The sequence below is a fragment of the Lissotriton helveticus genome, chromosome 1_1 (genome assembly GCF_964261635.1).
Source record: "Lissotriton helveticus chromosome 1_1, aLisHel1.1, whole genome shotgun sequence".
Taxonomy (NCBI): domain Eukaryota; kingdom Metazoa; phylum Chordata; class Amphibia; order Caudata; family Salamandridae; genus Lissotriton; species Lissotriton helveticus.
The window spans coordinates 685,087,207-685,114,496 of NC_136057.1; the positions used below are offsets into that span (position 1 = coordinate 685,087,207).

Here is a 27,290-nt window from a genome sequence, read left to right on the forward strand (position 1 = left end):
TTGCATGATTCTATCACAGTTCAGCTTTATCAATGATTCGTAAGTCATTCATATAACAGAAGAGGGGTTATCCTTGTACTAGTCTGATTATAATGCTAACATTGTAACTGAAGAAGTGTACAAATTAAAAGACTGGCCAAGTTTATTAAATATCTTGCCCTTCAGTAAAAGTACGCAATTCATTCAACCACCCCCTAGATATTTTATAGTTTGTCTGGGGCCCATGGTGGTTGTTATCTAGGGCCCAATCCCCCAAAGGTTTGACTTTTAGAAAGTTGGCATTTTCTTACCTAACAATTTGGGGCCAGATGTATGACCATTGTGTCTCGCAAGTCGCAAACTGCGATTTTTGCAACTTGCAAAACAGAATGTACTAATGCGTCTTAGACACATTTAGTGATTTTCAATGGTGTCGCAAATGACCTGCCTCCTCAATATTCATGCGGCAGGTCGCAATTTGCGACCCATTGGAAATGGCCAGCACTCACAAGGATGCTGGCCTGCTAGGGTCAGCAGACCACCGTGTTTGTGACTGCTTTTTAAATATATTTGTTTTTTTAAATGCAGCCAGTTTTCCTTAAAGGAAAATGAGATGCATTTAAAAAATAAACGTTTCTGTTTCCTTTTGTAAGAGTAGGCAGTGGTCCAAGGGACCACTGCCTGCTCTTAAAAAGTATTTTCACTAGCCAACATAGTAACAGCGATTTTTTTGCAACCGTATTTGCAGTCGCAAAACAACCATACATTCCAGTGTGACTCGATAGTATAATAGCTACTTGCAACCGCTATTTTGTGAGTGGGTAACAGATTACCGACTAGCAAAAATAGGGTTTGTACAAACCACAACCCTTGTCAGCAGTCGCAAAATGGGCAGACCTTCCATTTGCAACAGCTAAACAGGGTCCTGTATCTGGCCCTTGATGCTTACAGCCGCCTGTGTCCTGGGTCACATAACTAGCTATAGCTGGTCTTTGTGTATTGATCCTAGATAGTGAGATAAAAAGGGGAGTAGGCATTGGCAGGATGGACCCTCTGTAACCCGATAGGGGCAGAGATGTCACCTACCACACATGCACAGCACAAAGCCTCTGCTGAGCACACTCACAAGGATTTGACACTAGTCTTTTGTGTTCCCAGATCAGCTGGGGCAAAGGCAGGGAAGCAGGAAATGGCAAGCATCTCTGGGGGTGAAAACCTCCAGAACTTTCTCCTACTTCAAAGTGGGCACAAGGTAAAAGTATATCACCCTCAGACCCAACTCTTCAGTACACCTCTGGACGTACTACTTAAGCAGACCACTGTGTTGCTCTGCTGCCAGAAGGACAGCTGCTGTGGTTGCTGAGAGGATAGATTGGACCTGCGCCTATCATCCCAGACTGAAGTTACTCAAAGTGTCAGCTGACTGACCTCTTATTCTGTGCTATGGGGACATAACGCACTCCAGAGGTTTCCCTGCATCTGCCCAGCTGACATGCAGCCTGCACTGGTAACTGGTCCTGCCTGAGCTCTGCTGTAGTGAGTTCCTGATCTCTAGGAAGTGCCCTTCAGGTCTTGGACCCTTGGTATGACATCAGTTGAGCTCCTTCTACAAGAAAGGGAGAAATCCTGAGGTTTTGGCTCTTCATGACCATAGATTGGCTTGTTTGCACCAAGATCTTGCCAACCACGTCGCCCGGCAATGCGAAACTCTGGTGAACCAGACTAGTCGCGCAACAGCCAGCGATGCCTGGGAACAGAAATCTCCAGCAACGACCATCCACGATGCCAGGCAGGATTTTAGTGCTACAGCAACAACTGTCCGCAATGCCCGGCCTGCTGCTCGCACTACATCAATGACCATCCTTGACACTCTCCCTGCTCCTCGCTGCCCCCTCCCCAGAGAACGGAACTCTTTGTGCTGGACTTTTGAAGGTAACTCTTTCAGCGAGACAAACCTGGTCCCTTTATGCAGCCTGCACTCCATCGCAGTCAGCGTAAACTTGTGACTTTCACTATCTGATCATCGCATGACCAGAAAAGCACGAATTACACTTTGTGCTTTTAGGCACCATACTTACCATAACTCTTTAAAATAGTATATCTCTGGTTCTATCAATTGGAATTCTGTTGTTTTGGTCTCAAATAATGTATTAATTTTACTCTTTAACTAAATTATTGTGGGATTTTTTTGTGCTGTGTTTTCACTTTATTACTCTTTGAAGAGCTGTGTAACTACTTTACACATTGCCTCTAAGTTAAGCCTCACTACTTTTGTGCCACACTACCACAGGGTTGAGCACAGGTTAATTTGGGGTTTGCTTGTGCTTCACCATGACAAGAAGTGTGGTTGACCACTGAGTAGGGTTTCACCCCCTCAACCAATAATCCTATTTCCAACACTCACCAACTGCACAAGCTTCACAGGCACATCCACAATCACAGGCAGATGCAAGTTACACCTAGTCCTGCCCCTGCTATTGTCCAACTAGCCAATCCCAGTGGAAGGAAAACCTATTCCGGAACTGGTTTGTGGGGAGGGGGGTAAGGGGAGGGGGGTATTTTTATTTCTCATGCTCCCACTTGTACCTAGAAGACTGGACTCCAAGGGCTAGTTGGCTAACATCCTGTTAAGCTACACAGATAGCTGTAGGAAGCCCACTTTTCTGAAGAGCCATGCTGATCAGTTCCGACTGGATTTGCTCTAGATTCGGCTGATGGTACTTCCTGGAAGGAGAACTATGGTGTTCCTAAAGTCCTGGTGTCCTTGCATAAGTGTTAGAGTGTACTTCTCCTACCTAACCGTAAAACCTGGGACTTAGACACTTTAAGGATTTTTGCATGGGGAATCAATAGATAATTGTAGGAAACCTGCCAAGTCAATCAGAGTAATGTGCGTTCCCACTGGGCCAAAGATAAAGGTTGCTCCGCTCAGAGCTTTTCCACAGAGGCAGATCCATTTCAACAGGCCTTGTGGAGCCTTGTTATCCCACATCTTCCATCCTTATGGTGGAAGAGGACTCTGAACTCCAAAAAAATGACCAAGTCAGAAATCTTCACCAGGAGATGGAGCCAAAAGTATCTGGCTGGTGAGAGTCCTTCTCACTGCGTGAATTTTGAATTTCCCCTGCTCAGAGTTTTCCTGTCAAACATCAAAGGCTTCATCGGAACTTGGACGACAGCTATCCAGCCTCGAAGGAACCATCTCAGCAACAGCCTGCTGTCTACCTCACTGAGGATTTTCGACTTCCATTTCAGAGACTAAGTCAGAAGGTTAAACTCTCGACCACGATGAACTTAGTTTCAGTATCTGACTTGCACTCCATCGCAGTCAGCCTTAAATCATGCCTATGTACCGGTCAAGTGCAACCAAATGACTGCATTTGGCGAGTAACGCTTTTTGGCGCCATTTTAACTTAAAACTTCTAAAAATCATATGCTGTGTTTTCTACTTTTTAACTGATTTGATACTGATAAAAGCTTCACACATTTCTCCTAAGTTAAGTCAGTAGTCTCTTTGCTACAGCTACCAAGGGTTGAGCTTAGGTTTAAATTGAGACTTAACAGGACCTAGAACAGAACTGTGACATTATTTGGAAAAGGCTCACATCCCCATCACGAATAACTGACTTTCTCATAGAGAACATCTGATAACTGTGAATTCAGGGGTTGGATGTATGAGGAGGAACACCAGACAACAAACTTCTCCCAGCGTCCTGAGTAAACAGATTTGGGTAGATGGACGTCAAGATGACATGAATCATTTCAGGAGAAAGGTCGAAGACCGTCAACTGTTACAGCTCAATCTCTACACACTGAGGTTTAAGTTGTGCAGGGTTGGGTAGAAGACTTGACCCTGCTGCAGGGACAAGTGGTCCTCCTGAAGGGGCAGCCACATCAGATTACAAATGTTCATAGTCCTGGGTAACACACTCTTCTCATCCAGTCCATACCCACTGGGTTGACTTGTGCCTGGTCTGTCTATCTTGCTCGTTTCAGTGCTCTGGGCAAGAGAGAGGGGAAGGGGCGTGCAGGAGACCATCAATGCTGGCGGAAGGCATCCCCAAGGGAAGACTGCCTTGAAAACTCTCAAGTACAAAAGACTGGACACTGCAGGTTCTCTGTGGCGGTGAATACATTGTACTAGGTTTTACCCCATAGCTGGAAGATGCCCTGTACCAAATTGGAGTAGAACTGCCATTCGTGATACGCTAGGCAATGACAGCGGAGTGTGTCTGCCCTGGCATTTAAAGATCCTACCAAGTGCTGGCCAGTCGGGTGAGATGCCCTGAGCATTCAACCAGTCTCAGACACACAAGGCGTACTGGTACTTTTTATATTGCTCCCTTGGCTAAGAGATCTTGAAGTTCTCCATGGAATAACAATAAGTGGTGCACTAGGAGGTATTGTGGTTTGGGTGGCATATCTGTGGGGTAGGAAAGAAAGGGTAGTGAGTATGTGTTGTGCACAATCAGAAGCACTAACCGGTGGTGGAATGTGGGTTTCTGAATCCAACAAAAAGCAATAAGCTCCCCTCCCTGCATCAGTGACATCTGGGTCGATACGTGCACCTGTGGCGTTTGCCGTGGCACCAAACTCTGCCCTGGACACAGAATCAAATGTAAGAAGGTGGATGGCTTCTGTTCGAGATTGGTTAGAGCTTAAGTCAAAGACTTCAAGGTGAGTTTGAGGGGCTCAGTAGGCATTGACAATGGATCAGTGGACTGTAGACCAACTGGAGGCCTCCTTGGGTTCCATGGGACAGTAGACACGCCGCAGAGATTCAGTGAGACACCAAAAATGTGGTCCGTGGCTACCATCAGCTGGTGGAGCTTATATGGCATTGAAATCCATTCGGTGTGGGACTAGTGACTAGTGCCGGAATACTTTATGAATGAGGAGGGAGGCGGGGAGGAGGGGGGAGGCGGAGAGGAGGGGCGAGATGACTCCATGATTAGAGGTGCTTGGGGCATCAAGTGACTCTGAGTGTTGGGAATGGTGGGACAAAAGAGACCCATGCTTCTATATTTATGCTTCTTATCAAATTTCCTGGACTTACCAGAGTTCCATTACCTTGATGAGGACTGGTCACGGGAACAACCTCAGCTTGAACTGGGACCATTGCGCCTTCAACTTCAACCATGAACATAACTGTTAGTCTTCCGTAGACTGAAATAGTCTCCTGTACGTTGCTGTGAATGAACCCCTTTCACCTTCACCCAACCTTGAATATCCCCACACATTCAATCACTTTAGAACAATAAAGAAAATGGATAAAGACTCCAACCGCGGAGTTACTTGAGAAAATCAAACGTGCATTATCGTGGTCATGCTGAACTTGATTGCAATACTTTACATGTACGCTAATACAGTAAATAGACCTTTAGCCTATTTCTGAATATACTTAGACGATTCATAGGCTTATTACCTGGATCTGGAGGCTTGTTTATCAGCATAGTATGCATGGCCATGATATTTGGTCCCGTGAAACATTGCACATATTTCAAAATCTACAGACAATAAAAAAAATAGATGAAATTAAGATTCTACTCATGTGTTACATTGTTTCAATTGGCCTAAAATGTTCTTATAATATTTTTTTTACTAATGTATTTATCCTTTAGCAAGAAGGAAAATATTATAAAAATCCATTTTAGATTTCAGGAATAAAATCACCAAAGGAAATACTCTTAATAAAGGAGACAATATTAACACATAACAGAGTGTCATCAGATTTGGAATTCCCCGCTCAGGCTCGCTCTCCCCCCTCCTTATTACAGCAAGGCTATGTATGGATAATGCCATACACCCTCCCCAGTACCCCAAGACCAGTGTCGTCATCCAGGGAAATCCCAGGCAGACACCTCCTGTATAGGGTGGCTTAACGTGAGGCTGAGTGTACTAGAAGCACTGCTCCCAGAAGGCAATGCAGCTTCACAGGGGTGACTTTTAACGAAGCCACCACCCCCGTCAAAACATGCCACAGAGTTCTACAACGCGGCTCACCTGGCATGGCGTGATGCCTGTACCTTCACTACTCCGTAGTGAGCAAAATGAGCATGCGCATATCAATATGCATGCTCTTACTGTCGTCCAAGAAAAAAAAAAAGAAAACGGACTACCTCGGAGAGCCCCAAAAATAGAGTCCGTTAGAGACACGTTTCGAGGCCCCCTGAAAATAACTGCTGGTGCTCAGACCCAGCCCACTTAACGCCCTGTATATGGGGACAAAAATAATGGCCCCAAGGATACAGTATGAGAAATGACACCCATTAAGAAATGTGCAATAGGAAAGAAAGTTCATCGGAAAAAATATAACAGGATTAGAGCACCACCTGAAAATAGCTTAACAATGAATTAGGCTAACTGAATATTGCATCAAGACAAAAATAACTTTAAAAGTACTGCATCATAAGAATACAAAAAAAGGTGACAATGTGCTAGCATAACACTTCCCGACTCAAATATGGTATGTCAGATGTAGTTGTTTTTAGGGCTCGGACTCCATCCCCTGAAAGGGGAGGAGTTAGAGAACTAATGTTAAAGGAGAAAAAAAAAGAAGAAGAGGGCCTTGGAGAGAGAAATTCCAGACATTCCTTAGCGTTTTATGTCATGTGGCCAGTGATTCGTCTTCCTTGTGTTTTCTTTTTAATAGGCTTGAAGTGATAGGGTAAATGTAGTTTTGTTCCGCCATTTTGAGGCATATTTCGTGCGTGCTCGCGCAAAGAAGTACATTAATTATAATTAGGAGCTGTCAGGGTGCCTCCGTTAGTGAATCCAGATGGCCGGGCGCGTTCACAAATCTGCAGCGCTCATTGCGCGCAGCTTCCTTTTCTGTGATGCTGGCGGCAGCTACAGGTAGCTAAAGGTGGGGGGCCGTTCACTGCTCACCGAGTTGCACCGCTTGGCTTGCTTGGCGGGAGAACGGCCGCGGCGGACAGTTAGCGGTGGTTGTGGCGGGGACGAGTGATGATACGATCTCCGCTTACCGCTTGCTGCACTCCGCTCTCTCCTTTGCCGGCGGGCTGTGGTGGGCTGTGGCGGCGGCGGCGGTGACGGTTCTGGTCACCGGCCCCCGGCTACGGCTCCAGTTCTTGTTATTAACTCGCCAGTGTTATTTTGGCATCGAGTCTCAAAGCTTACTAGAAGGAATGCCGTGACTGGAGGAGCGCTCACATAATGTTACATAACAATTCAAGCATCATAAAAGTGATCATGTGCTCGGTGTATACGGAAAGGCCTCCTCGGGTGCGCAGTTTATCAAGGCAGCTGTTTGACTCCCTGACTTTGGCGCGAGCCAGCGTACTGCTTGGCCCTGGGGTTAGATAAAGGGGGAGGGGGGTTAGTAATAAAGACTAGCTTCTGAAAATTCTTGGCAACTCTTTGCTTGTTTAAAGATTCCAGAGGTTGTGACACATGCATAACTATCTTACCGCATACCATTTCGTCTTGATTAATCCTGCACTTTTTCTTGGTGCAAGTGTTGTGTGCCTGGTGGACCGGTAATGTTCCTGAACATGTTGGACTCACTAGCACTGTTCTCTGCCGGGTCGCTTCTGTGAGATCGTGCACTCACCCAGGCATCTCGTTTGGGGAGCGGGAGCATCAATACCACACGTTGGTTCTGGCGGTGAATGGGTCGTGCAGGAGGGCACCGAGGCAGTGGCTTTCGGAAAGGAAACAATACTCCACTGTGCACGGAGTAAGTACAAGGACATCCTGAGCCTGCGAATCTATTCCACCATCCACCCACTGGAATGAGGCGGATGTGGCGGGCCAACGGTGCGGCAATCAGAGCAGCCATTTAAACGCAGTATTGTGCGTTAACGTAAACTTAAAGTGTCAGATAACACTCCCCCTGCCCCCCTTCGTCAGGCCCTACATACTGCAGTAAAAACTAAAAAATAGTTTGGAGTGTTAACAATCGACACTAAAATGTAAGTGCAAGCACAAAGTGTCCTGGTGTTTTAAAACGAGTGCCGGTTCGCCACACCGGCGCAAATAAAGCACTGCTTCCTCCCCCGAAAGAGGCCCTCGGGTGCCATGAACCGCGAGGCTTTTGTTATGAACGCTTTCTGTAGCAGGTGTGCTGCTTTCCGTCTGCCTTGTGCGTGCGCAGACGAACAAGACTATCCGCATTGTGATGGATGGAGGCTTGACATCTGAGATGTCTCCTCGGTGCCAGGACCCGTCTGAGGGATGCGAGGACTACATCCGCACTGTGAGACCGACATCTCCTGGCTGGGACGCCCAGGGGATGTAAGGACATTGTCAAACTGGTCAGTGCTGTCTGTGAGGTGGCAGGCCTCGACGAAGGGAAGGCAATGCCAGGGCCCGGCACTCAGCAGAGAGTGCTGGTCAGACTAACATAAAGTGGCCGTGGTTTGCACGGTGAAGCAGGTATTGTCAACCACGGCGGAAACTGCCTGCAGGTCACAAGAGGGGATGGATTTCCCTAGTGGGAAAGGAGGTCTCTTGCCATTACAAACGCTCGAAAAACCTTGCCAACCGAAGGAAACTGACGATGCTTGGACGTTGTCAGAGGGACTGAAAGTGCCTGGTTTATAAGTGCTGTGTCAACAGAGGGGAACTCTGGCCATTGCACAAGCTGTAAAGGTGTTTTCAGACTGATGGGAGGTGTTTGTGGATGACACCGCTTATAGAGATACTATCGGGCCGAGAATGGCACTGTCTGTTATTCACTGCAAGTACATCTCGGCCCCGGGAGTCAAAGCAGGGTTCTACTGCAGTGAGGTAAAAATGCTCACTTCTGGAGACGGCGCCTTCCTCCTTCAGACCACGTTTCTTTCTTTCTTTAAAATACCAGAATTAGAAACACCTGCTCACAATATTAGACCAGGCCAGCCTGGAACCGATTTCCGACAAAAAATTGTGGATGGATAACTGCGAATAAAGGTGATTTTTTTTTCATCCACAGAATCCAGTGACAGTGTAGACCATGCCAGCTTCGATCCTGTCCATTTCATGCCGCTCAGACTCCTTTGGCGAAAAACATCCCAGTATCCACAGCTATCCAAATATAATTCTGAACCTCAGACTGACAGGAATTGAATATTCATTACGAGAGACGCAGACAGGTCTTCGGCTGAGAAGGGGGATTCTTTTTTAGTTACTTGCAATTTGGAGACACTATCAGCAGGGCCACTCGAATTATGTGGCGGGGAGCACCAAATTATACTGCAGGGTTAACTAAATTATGTGGCAAGAAAAGGTTAACTGTGCGACATAATGCAGCACATTTTTGGTAGCATACCATCATGATTTTGTAATTTTTACACCTGGTAATACATTCTGGGGATAGATTTTCACCTCATTAGTACCAGTTTAACAACCAAATATAGAACTAAGCAGCTGAAAGATGACCAGTTAACCTTTTTGTAAAGTGCTTTCCACTGTGGACAAATGTCACTTTATTTTAGAACACTTTTAATTCAATTTGGCATAGGTTTCATCATGAAAGAGAAACAAAGCAATAACTGTACATCTATGGTGATTTTCTCCCCAATCAAAGGTTGTATAACAAAACCACGCATGCCTAAACCACGCAGTCTTTACAGCAACCGCGTCTTTACCACGCATGCCTTTACCAATCATGCCTTTGCAACACATTTTCTTGTAAATGGCATATGTAGTAAAGATCCGTCCCCAGTCGCCCCAGCCCGGAGCCCTAAAGTTCGGCCCAACTTACCAAGCTGTGTCCCGGTCCTTCTCCCTGCTGCGATCATTCCGGTTCCTCTCCCCGCCCATCTGCTCAGACAGCTAGAACACCAACTACCTAAGGCACGCATTCACGTGTTTAAGGCATATGCATAGTTAAGGCACGAGTTAGCAGTGTGTCAGTGTGCAGGGTCAGCAGTGTGTGAGTATGCAGGGTGAGCAGAGTGTGAGTATGCAGGGTGAGCAGAGTGTGAGTATGCAGGGTGATCAGTATGCGAGTATACAGGGTGATCAGTATGTGGGTGTCCAGGGCCAGCAGTGTGTGAATGTGCAGGGCGAGCAGAGTGTGAGTGTGCAGGGTGAGCAGAGTGCGAGTATGCAGGGTGAGCAGAGTGTGAGTATGCAGGGCCAGCAGAGTGTGAGTGTGCAGGGCGAGCAGAGTGTGAGTATGCAGGGTGAGCAGAGTGCGAGTATGCAGGGTGAGCAGAGTGTGAGTTTGCAGGGTGAGCAGAGTGTGAGTATGCAGGGTGAGCAGTATGTAAGTATGCAGGGTGATCAGTATGTGGGTGTCCAGGGCCAGGAGTGTGTGAGTGTGCAGGGTCAGCAGTGTGTGAGCATGCAGGGTGAGCAGTACGTTGGTGTCCAGGGCCGGCAGTGTGTCAGTGTGCAGGGTCAGCAGTGTGTGAGTATGCAGGGTGAGCAGTGTTTGAGTATGCAGGGTGATCAGTATACGAGTATACAGGGTGATCAGTATACGGGTGTCCAGGGCCAGCAGTGTGTCAGTGTGCAGGGTCAGCAGTGTGTGAGTATGCAGGGTGAGCAGAGTGCGAGTATGCAGGGTGAGCAGAGTGCGAGTATGCAGGGTGAGCAGAGTGCGAGTATGCAGGGTGAGCAGAGTGCGAGTATGCAGGGTGAGCAGAGTGCGAGTATGCAGGGTGAGCAGAGTGCGAGTATGCAGGGTGAGCAGAGTGCGAGTATGCAGGGTGAGCAGAGTGCGAGTATGCAGGGTGAGCAGAGTGCGAGTATGCAGGGTGAGCAGAGTGCGAGTATGCAGGGTGAGCAGAGTGCGAGTATGCAGGGTGAGCAGAGTGCGAGTATGCAGGGTGAGCAGAGTGCGAGTATGCAGGGTGAGCAGAGCGTGAGTATGCAGGGTGAGCAGAGTGTGAGTATGCAGGGTGAGCAGAGTGTGAGTATGCAGGGTGATCAGTATGTAAGTATGCAGGGTGATCAGTATGTGGGTGTCCAGGGCCAGGAGTGTGTGAGCATGCAGGGTGAGCAGTACGTTGGTGTCCAGGGCCGGCAGTGTGTCAGTGTGCAGGGTCAGCAGTGTGTGAGTATGCAGGGTGAGCAGTGTTTGAGTATGCAGGGTGATCAGTATACGAGTATACAGGGTGATCAGTATACGGGTGTCCAGGGCCAGCAGTGTGTCAGTGTGCAGGGTCAGCAGTGTGTGAGTATGCAGGGTGAGCAGAGTGCGAGTATGCAGGGTGAGCAGAGTGCGAGTATGCAGGGTGAGCAGAGTGCGAGTATGCAGGGTGAGCAGAGTGCGAGTATGCAGGGTGAGCAGAGTGCGAGTATGCAGGGTGAGCAGAGTGCGAGTATGCAGGGTGAGCAGAGTGCGAGTATGCAGGGTGAGCAGAGTGCGAGTATGCAGGGTGAGCAGAGTGCGAGTATGCAGGGTGAGCAGAGTGTGAGTATGCAGGGTGAGCAGAGTGTGAGTATGCAGGGTGAGCAGAGTGTGAGTATGCAGGGTGATCAGTATGTAGGTGTCCAGGGCCAGGAGTGTGTGTGTGTGCAGGGTCAGCAGTGTGTGAGCATGCAGGGTGAGCAGTACGTTGGTGTCCAGGGCCAGCAGTGTGTCAGTGTGCAGGGTCAGCAGTGTGTGAGTATGCAGGGTGAGCAGTACGTTGGTGTCCAGCGCCAGCAGTGTGTGAGTGTGCAGGGTGAGCAGTGTGTGACTTTGCAGGGTGAGCAGTGTGTGAGCGTGCAGGGTGAGCAGTATGCAGGGTTAACAGTGTGTGAGTGTGTAGGGTGAGCAGTGTGTGAGTGTGTAGGGTGAGCAGTGTGTGCGTGTGTAGGTTAAGCAGTGTGTGACTGTGCAGGGTGAGCAGTGTTTGAGTATGCAGGGTAATCACTATGTGAGTATTCACACACACCACCAGCCGTCACTGCAAGCTTTCACCAGGCGCACACACACACCATTAACCATCAGTGCACACTTTCACCAGGCATACACACACCACCAGCCGTCAGTGCACGCTTTCACCAGGCACACAGAGTAGTGAGTGCAGAGTAGTGAGTAGAGTAGTGAGTAGTGAGTAGTGAGTGCAGAGTAGTGAGTAGTGAGTGCAGAGTAGTGAGTAGTGAGTGCAGAGTAGTGAGTAGTGAGTGCAGAGTAGTGAGTGGTGAGTGCAGAGTAGTGAGTAGAGTAGATTAGTGAGTAGTGAGTGCAGAGTAGTGAGTAGTGAGTAGTGAGTAGAGTAGTGAGTAGAGTAGTGAGTAGTGAGTGCAGAGTAGTGAGTAGTGAGTGCAGAGTAGTGAGTAGTGAGTGCAGAGTAGTGAGTAGTGAGTGCAGAGTAGTGAGTAGTGAGTAGTGAGTAGAGTAGTGAGTAGTGAGTAGAGTAGTGAGTAGAGTAGTGAGGTGAGTAGAGTAGTGAGGTGACTAAAGTAGTGAGTGCAGAGTAGTGAGTAGAGAAGTGAGTAGTGAGTTGAGTAGTGAGTTGAGTAGTGAGTAGAGTAGTGAGTAGAGTAGTGAGTAGTGAGTGCAGAGTAGTGAGTAGTGAGTAGAGTAGTGAGTAGTGAGTGCAGAGTAGTGAGTAGAGAAGTGAGTAGTGAGTTGAGTAGTGAGTAGAGTAGTGAGTAGAAAGTAGTGAGTTGAGTAGTGAGTAGAGTAGTGAGTAGAGTAGAGTAGAGTAGTGAGTAGAGTAGTGAGTAGAAAGTAGTGAGTTGAGTAGTGAGTAGAGTAGTGAGTAGAGTAGAGTAGAGTAGTGAGTAGAGTAGTGAGTAGAGTAGAGTAGTGAGTAGTGAGTGCAGAGTATAGTAGTGAGTAGAGTAGTGAGTGCAGAGTAGTGAGTAGTGAGTGCAGAGTAGTGAGTAGAGTAGTGAGTAGTGAGTAGAGTAGTGAGTAGAGTAGTGAGTAGTGAGTAGAGTAGTGAGTAGAGTAGTGAGTAGTGAGTGCAGAGTAGTGAGTAGAGTAGTGAGTAGTGAGTAGAGTAGTGAGTAGAGTAGAGTAGTGAGTAGAGTAGAGTAGTGAGTAGAGTAGAGTAGTGAGTAGGACATCACAGGCAGCAGCTGTGCAAGCTTCTTACACTCACAAGGAGACCACAGGCAGCAGAGGTGCAAGCTTCTCACACTCACAAGAAGGACATCACAGGCAGTAACGGTGCAATATTCGCACACTCACAAGGAGATCACTGGCAGTACACACCACATGAACACACTCCATAACACATAGCAACAATACATTGGCATTTACAATGCCATTAGCTCAAACTCAAATAAATCCGAGCCCGATTGCATTTCTAATGCTTGTTTTACCTTATGCAGAGGTGAAGTGGCCTAAAATTTGGTGTCCGACTTCCCTTTTAGCAGTGGAAATCAACTGGTTTGCATAAGATTGGCCCAGAGTTATCACACTAGTTTAGAAGTATTAGCAAAAGCGAAAGAAAGCATGTTATTTGTTCAGTCTCCCCAAACAGATTTCAATAGGTCTAAATATGCCTTACTTTCGCCAACGAGAGTCAAGCTAGGCTTCACTTTAAAGGCAGAAACATGTCTGGGTGTGCCTGGTCATGCAGAGGGGATGTTAATTAACAAATTTCAGATCAGACAACTTCTTTTAGGGCAGTGTTGTACTGATTTGCAAAAGGTTGATCCGAAAAACAAAGGAAGCTTTTCATATGTTCTTTGAGTGATAATTGTGCCATAAAATGTTTTTTACGCCAAACTATAAAATGACCAAAAGACACAGCTTTATATGAAGTACCAAAAACAAAGAGCCATGTCGTGATTAACAAACAAATGGACATGAAATACCCATTGTCTATGCTATCATTATGTGCCCATGAGGTACTGTGTCTTGGAATACAATGCTATGAAAAGCTCAACAGGCCCTGTACTTCACAGATGATCTACTTTAGAAATGCTCAGGGATGGTGTTCAGAGTAACACCAAAAGAAAGGTTTTAGGCGAGGAAGTGCCTCTGCAACACACAGGTAACATAAACCCCGAGACAATACAATGACAAAGACACCCATAAAGCACATTAAAGTGATCCGGAAAGGACATTAGGATTAGACTATGATTTACAGAGCTCAAAAGGGCAAAACAGAAGGATGAGGACACAGTAGCAACTTTAAAGGACCGAATACCCAAGATAGTGCCTTAATCGGGAAGGAGGTGGATGGGATATATATATATATATTCACTGAAAAAACCATAGGTTATAGACCATATATAGTTAGGAATTAGCATTTACAAAACCTTGAAAATTCACTGAAAAAACCATAGGTTATAGACCATATATAGTTAGGAATTAGCATTTAAAAAACCTTATTTTACTCACACAAAACCATTGAAATTCCATATATAGTTAGTTGCACTAACTATATATTGCGCACCCGCAATCCACTGCTGATCATGTCACATATTACATCATTCATGACATGGTCAGTGACATCACTGATGACATCACTGATGACATCTCAAATGACATCACTGATGACATCACTGATGACAACATCCAGTGACTGTATGTTTCTATAAAGTTAAAATATGTCTTACATATTGAAGAATGAGTGGATGTATAAGTGTCTGGACGAAGGATTTAGTAGGTGCATGACTGAATGTATGAGTGAGTGATTAAATGTGTCTCACTGAGTGCATGGGTTAGTGACTAAACTGTCTTAATTTGTGCATCATTATGTCTGTTGTTCTGTAAACTGCTGCATGTGTTGATCAGTAGCTATATGAGTAACTATATGGGTTATTGATTGATTGCCCAAGTATTTGCATGGGAGACTGAGTGTGTGTGTGGCTGGATGGGAGGTGTGTGACTCTGTACAGATCAATGTGTACTTGTATCAATGATTGTATAAGAGAGTAAGTATGTGTTAGTATATGGTTGAAAACGTAAGGTGCTCTATGTTTAACTGTATAGAGTAGAAAATGGAAGTGTGATTGATTCTTTACAGGACTGACTAGGTGTGTGAGTAACTCCATGGATGAGTGGCAGAGTGTGAGTGTCTGTATAGGTGTATGAGTGCATATGATTGTGTTGTAAACATGAGTGATTGTATGTATGAATGATTGTATGGGTGAATGAGTGAATGTGTGTGTAGACGTAGGAATCAGTGAGTACGTATGTAGTAACTAGTATTGGTGTGTCAATGGTTTCAAAAATTATACTCTGTTTTTAACACTGGGTGAAACAGAGGTTATATTAAAATGTGAAGAGATGCATTGTATTGTCACATGAATAATATCATCAGTGATGTGGTCATTGATGTCAAATGAGATGTCATCAGTGATGTCATCAGTGATGTCATTTGAGATGTCATCAGTGATGTCATCAGTGATGTCACTGACCATGTCATGAATGATGTAATATGTGACATGATCAGCAGTGGATTGCGGGTGCGCAATATATAGTTAGTGCAACTAACTATATATGGAATTTCAATGGTTTTGTGTGAGTAAAATAAGGTTTTTTAAATGCTAATTCCTAACTATATATGGTCTATAACCTATGGTTTTTTCAGTGAATTTTCAAGGTTTTGTAAATGCTAATTCCTAACTATATATGGTCTATAACCTATGGTTTTTTCAGTGAATTTCAATGGTTTTTTAATAGCAAATATCATAAGCTGTCGAATGTCAAGTACGTGGTAAGTGAAAACATTTTCGTGTTTATGCACACTGATCTGCTTTGAATGGTACCCCCCCCCCCCTCATTTCTATTAGGAGTACTCTCTCTTTGCAGATAGTGAAAGGTAGTTAACGCAGGCCTTTGCCCCCGTTGTAATCCGTCGTGCCTGCTTCTCTCTCCATTTGATTGATTGTTATCCAAGTATTTACTGTTTTAGAATTAGTTCTCTTTGGTTCATTCTCTATTTACAAACAAACACAGAGTCGCAATACTCTGTTTAGTCTTTGCAGATAACGAAAAATCGTGTAAAAAAAAGAAAAGGAATCGAGCAAAATCAGTAGGCCACTAATGGGATCTCTTTTTGACCTCGCTAAAATAGAAACATTAGGAACAACCCCTCATGACAAATACAAAACTAGTGAGATGAACTGAACTCCACACAATGATGGCTGCAAAACAGCTCGGCTCCGCCACCCACCCCGCCCAAAATAACGATAAAGAGCGGCTGCCATGATTGGTTGCGGAATGGCCACGACGGAGCTACGAAATGATGCTGCTCTCATGCTAACCCCAGCTTCAGTCTGAAACATCCAGAAACACTGTAGACTACCAATTCGATCAGTTCCGGTAGCGCCCCAATGTAACCCGGTAGAGAAGAACTAGCCCTCCCCTCTTTGACTGATGGTTCTTGTTGCCTGTCCCTTCTGTTGTCATTTAACAGAACTATTTAGCCTGCTGAAAGGGGTTGTGTTCCGACCGCTGGTTGGTGGAGACATTTTGACTATATTCTGGACCTGCGTTGTCGCGTAATGCGTCATATGACGCGCCGCGTTAGCGCATCCGGAAGTCATCCGGGGCGCGCAGCGCGTAACGTAAGCATAACAAGTCATGTGACTTGTTAATAAAACTTTTCATTGGTTCATTTTACTTTTCTTATTGTAATGATGAAAGGCTTGGTCATATGACCTAAAAATTACGCTTTTCATTACTTCCGAACATTATTTTTTCTTAAATATATGTTATAATGTTCCAGACTAATGTACTTTCCCGGAAATTTTACAACTGTCCTGCAAGTAAAATATATTCTTTTTTCGAGAAAAAGAGCGTTTCTTCGTCCCATGATGGAGCCGTTGAGCAAAAGAGGGTCGACCTGCTGTCTTAGTCGCCGATACGCCTGAATATGAGATTCTTATCGATCACTTTATGTTGCAGGAATAGAAAACACAACAGCCCTTGACCATTTATCTTTACTGCGTTCCTTCGTATTATACCTTTTACCCTTCATGTAATTGGTCTTCTTTATTTCACTTGCCTTTTAATGATTCTAAAACAGTGACTATTATTACAAACTTTACCAATGTATATACTACTACCAAGTTTTCTTTTAAAAACCTTTATTGTGAAAATTTCATTATACAAATACGAGCCTATAACCACGTGGGCCGGCCACGGAGCAAACTGTAATCGTATGTGATGAGTAGACATTTACACTGTAGAGGAACGTAACGGGCGGGCCATTAGGTTGCAAGAACTAAGGTGTCTAACAGTTACGGAATCGGTGGACGTACATTTTATAATTAAAATACGACAGGGCCAGTTACAATAAAATTATCTAGATATACATTTGCGGGCAAGTACCATGGGTGACGTTAATTCGAACTTTCAACAGTACAGTAATCAATAACACATCAGAACTTAATATCAATAGGGATGTCGAAATATTCAATCAATTCTCGTCCCCGCCCGCCATGTGCTTCAAAACTGCATACGTATCTCGTGATTTCAAGGTTCTGCAACCAGTACACAACAAGGAGTTACGAGTCCCATTTATTCCGGCGCCATTTTGGGCGAGGACGGGCAGGTCCAGGATATAGTCAAAATGTCTCTACCAACCATCGACTATGATGATGTTCATATGCTGTATTTATTAGAGTAACACTCATCTGTCCACATGAAATTAATTTGCCACAATCTAAACATGTCATTTTAATCTTTCCAAAGTTCTTCTAAAAATTTGGGACCGTTTCCCTTGCCTCTGAAGCTCTCAGTGCCACTTCTTTGATGAATGTACTAGCAGGTCAGGGGTTCTCCTCCAAATCTCTCTTTTATGCAGCACTATAATTAATTGGTGCCACCTCTCCATATGACGATGCATGGTATAGTTACCACAACTATATTTTTTTTCGGTTCCTCTGGAGAGTTCATCGTGGCAGATGAAGCGTGTAACGTACCGGGCATTTACCTTTTTTTGCATGTACAGGAAAGGAAAAAAAAATCGAGCGTCCGAGTTCTAAGGTGTCCCAGGGCCATTTTAGTGGAGGACATGATACAGCGATAATGCCCTGGATAAGGACACTTCCTTCGGGCACCCCACGCCGTCTTTCGGCGCAGCATTGTAGGATGGCCACACCAGTGCGGCAACTTGCTAGACACCACCTCGGTGCCATCCGGATCTCGGCGCCCCACTGCAGATGAACTGCCTCCACATGGAGAAGCGGGAGAGGCTCGTTTGCGCCGCCTCCCCCCCCCCCTTCGGGCACCCCACGCCGACTTTCGGCGCAGCATTGTAGGATGGCCACACCAGTGCGGCAACTTGCTGGACACCACCTCGGTGCCAACCGAATCTCAGCGCCTTGTGTTGTCTTCCATTCCGAAAATATTGTTGGCAGCATTTTGAAAGGAAAGACAAACAGCCGTTTGTGGCCCTCACTACACCGTTCTCCTAGTGAGTCTCACATTGTTACATTTAGGAAGAATGTTGAAGAGTAGTATGTTGAAAATCTGAAGCCATTGTTATACAAACTCTCAACAAGCCTTGGATGGAAAAATCCTGAAGAATGTACAAACTGAAAACCAGTTTTTCTCTGTATAGCATCAGCAGCAACGCTTGAGTCAGCTTTGTGTGAAGCCGCCATTTTGATTCAATCAATAGCGTCCCCCTGCACACATTCAGGGACCTGGTCGTGTCTTCAGGTCAAACGGATTGTGGGACAAGATGCACAAAGGAAAAGGAAAAAAGTTCCGCCGGACCCCGGGAGGTGGCCGCCTATGTCATGGGCGATCTTAGGCCACACCAGGGCAATAGTGAAGCTGCAGCAGGTGCAAATAAGCTTCAGACAGTGTTACAAGCGCTGCTCAGAACTCTCAACTATGACACCACCTCGGTGCCATCCGGATCTTGGCGCCTTGTGCTGGTTCCGGCCTATTCACACATCGGTCCGCTACTGACGCCACCTCACAGGCCAACGGGGCACCCCACGCCGACTTTCGGCGCAGCATTTTAGGATGGCCACACCAGTGCGGCAAATTGCTGGACACCACCTCGGTGCCATCCAGATCTCGGCGCGTTGTGCTGCCTTTGGCCCCATTCGCACATCAGTCCGCTACTGACGCCATCTCACAGGCTAATGGGGCGCCCCACGCCGACTTTCAGCATTGTAGGATGACCACACCAGTACAGCAACTTGCTAGACATCACCTCGGTGCCATCCGGATCTCGGCGCCCCACTGCAGATGAAGTGCCTCTCAACTATGAAACCACCACTGTGACATCCGGATCTTGGCGCGTTGTGCTGCCTTCGGCCTATTCGCACATCGGTCCGCTACTGACGCCATCTCACAGGCTAATGGGGCGACCCACGCCGAGTTTCAGCATTGTAGGATGACCACACCAGTGCAGCAACTTGCTAGACATCACCTCGGTGCCATCCGGATCTCGGCGCCCCACTGCAGATGAAGTGCCTCTCAACTATGAAACCACCAGAAAACGCTTGAGTCAGCTTTGTGTGAAGCCGCCATTTTGATTCAATCAATAGCGTCCCCCTGCACACATTCAGGGACCTGGTCGTGTCTTCAGGTCAAACGAATTTGGGACAAGATGCAGAAAGGAAAAGGAAAAAAGTTCCGCCGGACCCCGGGAGGTGGCCGCCTATGTCATGGGCGATCTTAGGCCACACCAGGGCAATAGTGAAGCTGCAGCAGGTGCAAATAAGCTTCAGACAGTGTTACAAGCGCTGCTCAGAACTCTCAACTATGACACCACCTCGGTGCCATCCGGATCTTGGCGCCTTGTGCTGGTTCCGGCCTATTCACACATCGGTCCGCTACTGACACCACCTCACAGGCCAACGGGGCACCCCACGCCGACTTTCGGCGCAGCATTGTAGGATGGCCACACCAGTGCGGCAAATTGCTGGACACCACCTCGGTGCCATCCAGATCTCGGCGCGTTGTGCTGCCTTCGGCCTATTCGCCACAAGTGCGCACGCAACTCAGCTGCATAGCGAGTGAAACACCAAGGGGCGCCCCACTGCAGCCGAGGAACCTCCATCTTGGGGGCGACGCACAGCATCACATTGCTTTCCAATGCAGTCAGATCCTCAAACAGCCCCCACTGACTGACGCGAACTCACAGGCCAACGGGGCGCCCCACGCCGACTTTCGGCGCAGCATTGTAGGATGGCCACACCAGTGCGGCAAGTTGCTGGACACCACCTCGGTGCCATCCGGATCTTGGCGCGTTGTGCTGCCTTTGGCCCCATTCGCACATCAGTCCGCTACTGACGCCATCTCACAGGCTAATGGGGCGCCCCACGCCGACTTTCAGCATTGTAGGATGACCACACCAGTACAGCAACTTGCTAGACATCACCTCGGTGCCATCCGGATCTCGGCGCCCCACTGCAGATGAAGTGCCTCTCAACTATGAAACCACCACTGTGACATCCGGATCTTGGCGCGTTGTGCTGCCTTCGGCCTATTCGCACATCGGTCCGCTACTGACGCCATCTCACAGGCTAATGGGGCGACCCACGCCGAGTTTCAGCATTGTAGGATGACCACACCAGTGCAGCAACTTGCTAGACATCACCTCGGTGCCATCCGAATCTTGGCATCTCAACGCCTAGTGGTATCTTCCATACAGAAAATATTGTTACGCTACCTTTGGCCCCATTCGCACATCAGTCCGCAACTTAGACATCACCTCGGTGCCATCCGGATCTTGGCATCTCAGCGCCTTGTGGTGTCAGTCAGAAAATATTGTTGCGCTGCCTTTGGCCCCATTCGCACATCAGTCCGCTACTGACACCATCTCACAGGCCAACAGGGCGCCCCACGCCGACTTTCAGCATTGTAGGATGGCCACACCAGTGCGGCAACTTACTAGACACCACCTCGGTGCCATCCGGATCTTGGCGCGTTGTGCTGCCTTCGGCCTATTCGCACATCGGTCCGCTACTGACGCAAACTCACAGGCCAACGGGGCGCCCCACGCCGACTTTCAACATTGTAGGATGGCCACACCAGTGCTGCAACTTGCTGGACACCACCTCGGTGCCATCCGGATCTTGGCGCGCTGTGTTGCCTTCGGCCTATTCGCACATCGGTCCGCTACTGACGCCGCCTCACGTGCCAACGTATTTTCTCCGCATTTTATACCCTATGCCGCATAACAGGTCATGTGACTTGTTTATAAAACTTTTCATTGGTTCATTTTACTTTTGGTTTCCTAATGATGGAAGGCTTGATCATATGACCTAAAAACAACACTTTTCATTGGATGAAAACTTTTTTTTTTTCCAAACGATGAAAGCCCCACCTTGTTTCTGGATGTTTCAGACTGAAGCTGGCGTCAGCATGAGAGCACCACCATCTCGTAGCTCCGTCGTAGTCATTCCGCGAGCAATCATGGCAGCCGCTCCCCACCAGAAGCCTGCAGGAGTCGGGGCCCCCAAAACTTTTGATGAATTCTCAAGGCGGAGGGGACGCTTTCGAGAATGGGGTCCAAGACCTAGCAGACAAGCATCCGATTTCCAAGGTGTCCCAGGGCCATTTCAGTGGACCAGGCCCAAAAAGGAAAGAGCCTGCCGCCATTTTGAGAGTCCTGTGACAGCCGCCTATCGCTGCACCGCAAGAGTGGGCGCAACTCAGCTGAATTGCGGCTTTTGACACAGTGGACCAAAAACGGACGGAATGGCAACTGAAACGGTAAAGGGGCGCCCCACTACAACAGATGACACTCCACCTGGAGAGGCCCGTTCACGCCGCCTCCCCCCGGGCGCCCCACGCCGTTATTCGGAGCAGCATTGTAGGATACCAAAACCAGTGCGGCAACTTACTGGACATCACCTTGGTGCCATCGTTCTGCTGCCTTGGAACTATTCGCACAACAGTTTGCTACTGAAGACCCACCCCCCGCGACGCCCCACGCCGTTATTTGCTGGGTGGCAACTTACTAGACATCACTTTCGTGTCATCTAGATTTCAGCGCGTTCTGCTGCCTTGGAACTATTCGCACAACAGTTTGCTACTGATGACCCGCCCCACGCCGGAAATCTGGACGTTGTGCTGCGTTGGGACTATTCGCACAGCCGACCGCTACTTCGTTGTTTTTCCCTAAAAATGTTTATATGTTATTACTATTTTTGTTTTCTTGTATATATTTATAAATTATTAAAGTTTTATAATCTTACTACTTTGTCGGAGTGCTATATATTTTTAATGTGACACATAATTGTAAAAACTTTGATGTACAAAGAGTCATCCCTGGAATCTTCCGCTTCACGCTCGGTCCCCTCCCCAATCACAATACAGGATGGTTTTCAGATAATAGCAACGCTTCTGCTGTGACGGATCTCATCGAGTGTGGGCCTTGATCTACTATAACTCCTTTGAAGAGGGGTGAATCTTTACAGCTGTGGCCATAAACTACATCTGCAGGGCTAGCTGATACCCTAGGACCAGCCTGGACAATCGGACACAGAGGAAAAGGAGTGTCAGAGGGTGCAGTAGTGAATAGAGCGAAAGGGAGGTGTCGGGCGGGCACAGGGTGTGATTCTCAGGGAAGAGCAGCGCAGATGGGGGGAGGTTTATTACCCATGCATAAGACAGAGAGCGGGGGTGACCACTGCCTGGGGGAGATGCTTGCGAGGGTGGGGAGCCATGCTAAGGATCGACAGCGTGCACAGAGTGGGTCTGGTCAAGGCATCTAAAATGGCTGCCGTGCACGACAAAAGTGTGGCATTTGAAAAAAGACAAGATGGCGCAGACAATGTTTTTCAACACTTCCTGATTTCCTTCGAATCGAACGTTAACAGACGTTGGGGCATATTACCAAAGTTAAGCGATATTTATCCCTAACGATGCATTGCAAAGATTTTTTTACCGTCAGAAATTATCGCAGATAAACCTTGCTATTATCAAAGTTTATCGCAAATACGATAAAAACCGACCGCAATGCATTAATATCGCTGAAAACTCAGCGATATTCATGCATTACCGAGCTAATCCTCTTAGCCATGTTATCCACCTCCCATAGGATAACATGGCTAAGAACTGCTCAGGGCAGCTGTTACTTTTTGGAGATATTCGCGCTTATCTCGAATATTTCCAAAAGTTGATAATAGGAGATAGCGATGTTAGCGACTGTTTCCAGTCGCTAACATCTTGGCATGCCCACTTTGCATGTCATTAGTGATAAATATCACTCACATGCAAAGTGGGGCCCAAGATGGTCGCTATCTCCTACTAGCCGTCGCTAACTGGTGTTAGCAACAGCTAGGTAATACAGATATAATTTTATCTCCGCGAAGCGGAGCGCTGTTACAGATATATATCTTGTTTTTGAACGTTAATTTCTCAAAATGCACTGAAGCACATATATTGAGACCTAGCAAAGGCACATCGGGCTACCAGTCCCTAATATTTTACCAAGTTTCGTGCAAATCCATTCAGCCGTTCGATTATTATTATTATTTATTTTTTTTGCCCCGCGGGGCCCTTTTAAAACCTCCACATCAAACCTAGGGGATCAGCGAGGATCTACTATGCCCCCTTATGGTCATTTGCCCCTTCGCTTTGGCCTCCTCTTGTCTCTCGATCCTACCGAGAGACAAGATGGCGGCCGCTACGGACTGTTTGGAATGTTTACAGACACCGGAGAGCCAATCAGCTTCGCTTCGCAAAGCTCCGTAACGCGAAAAGTACGCGAAGCGGTGCGCTGTTACAGATATATATCTTTTTTTGAACGTTAATTTCTCAAAATCCACTGAAGCACATATATTGAGACCTAGCAAAGGCACATCGGGCTACCAGTCCCTACAATTTTGCCAAGTTTCGTGCAAATCCATTCAGCCGTAAGATTATTATTATAATTTTTTTTTTTTGCCCCGCGGGGCCCTTTTAAAACCTCCACATCAAACCTAGGGGGTCAGCGAGGATCTACTATTCCCCCTTATGGTCATTGGCCCCTTCGCTTTGGCCTCCTCTTGTCTCTCGATCCTACCGAGAGACAAGATGGCGGCCACTACGGACTGTTTGCGGCCACTACGGACTGTTTGGAATGTTGACAGACGCCGGAGAACCAATCAGCTTCGCTTCACAAAGCTCCGTTGCGCGAAAAGTACGCGTCCTAGGCCGCTGCCCGGTCCGCGCTTACAGATATATATCTTTTTTTAAACGTTAATTTCTCAAAATCCACTGGAGCACATATATTGAGACCTACAAAAGGCACATCGGGCTACCAGTCCCTACAATTTTGCCAAGTTTCGTGCAAATCCATTCAGCCGTTCGGGCTAAAAGTGAGGCCAACCGCCCTATGGAAATTAACATGGGAAAAACGCGTTTTGGGACCCCCCTTTTTTCTCGGCCCCCCCTTGACGAACCCCCCCCAAATTTTCAAAGGCTGCTCAGAAACAAAATGTGCCATTTTCCTGAAAATTTCAGCCAATTCCGTCCACAAACGGCAAAGTTATTAGACATAGAATTTTCAAAAATCCCATAGAGAAAAAATCCTAACTATATATACCTACTGGCGACCGCCAGTAGGTAATATATATATATATATATATATATATATATATATATATATATATATATATATATATATATATATATTCACTGAAAAAACCATAGGTTATAGACCATATATAGTTAGGAATTAGCATTTACAAAACCTTGAAAATTCACTGAAAAAACCATAGGTTATAGACCATATATAGTTAGGAATTAGCATTTAAAAAACCTTATTTTACTCACACAAAACCATTGAAATTCCATATATAGTTAGTTGCACTAACTATATATTGCGCACCCGCAATCCACTGCTGATCATGTCACATATTACATCATTCATGACATGGTCAGTGACATCACTGATGACATCACTGATGACATCTCAAATGACATCACTGATGACATCACTGATGACAACATCCAGTGACTGTATGTTTCTGTAAAGTTAAAATAGGTCTTACATATTGAAGAATGAGTGGATGTATAAGTGTCTGGATGAAGGATTTAGTAGGTGTGTGACTGACTGTATGAGTGAGTGATTAAATGTGTCTCACTGAATGCATGGGTTAGTAACTAAACTGTCTTAATTTGTGCATCATTATGTCTGTTGTTCTGTAAACTGCTGCATGTGTTGATCATTAGCTATACGAGAGGCTATATGTGTTATTAATTGGTTGCCCAAGTATTTCTATGGGAGATTGAGTTTGTGTGGGGGTGGCTGGAAGGTGTGTGACTCTATGCATAGATGTGTGAGCAGTTTATTCACTAGGTGTATGAGTTCAAGAGTGCATGTGGAAACAGCTACATGGGCAGTTGACTGTGTGCATGAGTGTATTGATGAGTGAATGGATATCTCAATGCTACATGTCATAGTAAGTACATATGTAAAACACAGTACATGTGAGAGTTGGCATATATAAATAACTGTGCATGAGAGCCACTGAATGAGTGAGTGGTTGTATCGATCATTGTGAACTTGTATCAGGGATTGTATAAGAGAGTAAATATGTGTTAGTATATGTTTCAATAAGTAAGGTGTGTTTAACTGTATAGTTGAAGAAATGGAGGTGAGATTGTTTCTTTGCATGACTGACTGGGTGTGTGAGTAACTCCATGGATGAGTGGCAGTGTGTGAGTGTCTGTATACACTGAGTGTATCTAAGGTTATATTAGAGTCTGAAGAGGTTTATCGTATTAGCACAAGAATGATGTCAAATGAGATGTCATCAGTGATGTCATCAGTGATGTCATTTGAGATGTCATCAGTGATGTCATCAGTGATGTCACTGACCATGTCATGAATGATGTAATATGTGACATGATCAGCAGTGGATGGCGGGTGCGCAATATATAGTTAGTGCAACTAACTATATATGGAATTTCAATGGTTTTGTGTGAGTAAAATAAGGTTTTTTAAATGCTAATTCCTAACTATATATGGTCTATAACCTATGGTTTTTTCAGTGAATTTTCAAGGTTTTGTAAATGCTAATTCCTAACTATATATGGTCTATAACCTATGGTTTTTTCAGTGAATTTCAATGGTTTTTTAATAGCAAATATCATAAGCTGTCGAATGTCAAGTACGTGGTAAGTGAAAACATTTTCGTGTTTATGCACACTGATCTGCTTTGAATGGTGCCCCCCCCCTCATTTCTATTAGGAGTACTCTCTCTTTGCAGATAGTGAAAGGTAGTTAACGCAGGCCTTTGCCCCCGTTGTAATCCGTTGTGCCTGCTTCTCTCTCCATTTGATTGATTGTTATCCAAGTATTTACTGTTTTAGAATTAGTTCTCTTTGGTTCATTCTCTATTTACAAACAAACACAGAGTCGCAATACTCTGTTTAGTCTTTGCAGATAACGAAAAATCGTGTAAAAAAAAAGAAAAGGAATCGAGCAAAATCAGTAGGCCACTAATGGGATCTCTTTTTGACCTCGCTAAAATAGAAACATTAGGAACAACCCCTCATGACAAATACAAAACTAGTGAGATGAACTGAACTCCACACAATGATGGCTGCAAAACAGCTCGGCTCCGCCACCCACCCCGCCCAAAATAACGATAAAGAACGGCTGCCATGATTGGTTGCGGAATGACCACGACGGAGCTACGAAATGGTGCTGCTCTCATGCTAACCCCAGCTTCAGTCTGAAACATCCAGAAACACTGTAGACTACCAATTCGATCAGTTCCGGTAGCGCCCCAATGTAACCCGGTAGAGAAGAACTAGCCCTCCCCTCTTTGACTGATGGTTCTTGTTGCCTGTCCCTTCTGTTGTCATTTAACAGAACTATTTAGCCTGCTGAAAGGGGTTGTGTTCCGACCGCTGGTTGGTGGAGACATTTTGACTATATTCTGGACCTGCGTTGTCGCGTAATGCGTCATATGACGCGCCGCGTTAGCGCATCCGGAAGTCATCCGGGGCGCGCAGCGCGTAACGTAAGCATAACAAGTCATGTGACTTGTTAATAAAACTTTTCATTGGTTCATTTTACTTTTCTTATTGTAATGATGAAAGGCTTGGTCATATGACCTAAAAATTACGCTTTTCATTACTTCCGAACATTATTTTTTCTTAAATATATGTTATAATGTTCCAGGCTAATGTACTTTCCCGGAAATTTTACAACTGTCCTGCAAGTAAAATATATTCTTTTTTCGAGAAAAAGAGCGTTTCTTTGTCCCATGACGGAGCCGTTGAGCAAAAGAGGGTCGACCTGCTGTCTTAGTCGCCGATACGCCTGAATATGAGATTCTTATCGATCACTTTATGTTGCAGGAATAGAAAACACAACAGCCCTTGACCATTTATCTTTACCGCGTTCCTTCGTATTATACCTTTTACCCTTCATGTAATTGGTCTGCTTTATTTCACTTGCCTTTTAATGATTCTAAAACAGTCACTATTATTAAAAACTTTACCAATGTATATACTACTACCATGTTTTCTTTTAAAAACCTTTATTGTGAAAATT

The 27,290-nt window shown here is 46.0% G+C and overlaps 1 protein-coding gene across 1 annotated transcript in view; it reads right to left on the reverse strand.

Moving 5' to 3' along the window:
- The window catches only part of PHYH (phytanoyl-CoA 2-hydroxylase), a 385,214-nt gene that overhangs the window by 220,133 nt on the left and 137,791 nt on the right, over positions 1 to 27,290 (reverse strand). Inside the window, exon 5 of the mRNA XM_078674221.1 lies at positions 5,405 to 5,486. Coding sequence (XP_078530347.1) covers positions 5,405 to 5,486 — 82 coding nt within the window. The remainder of the gene's footprint in view (positions 1 to 5,404; positions 5,487 to 27,290) is intronic.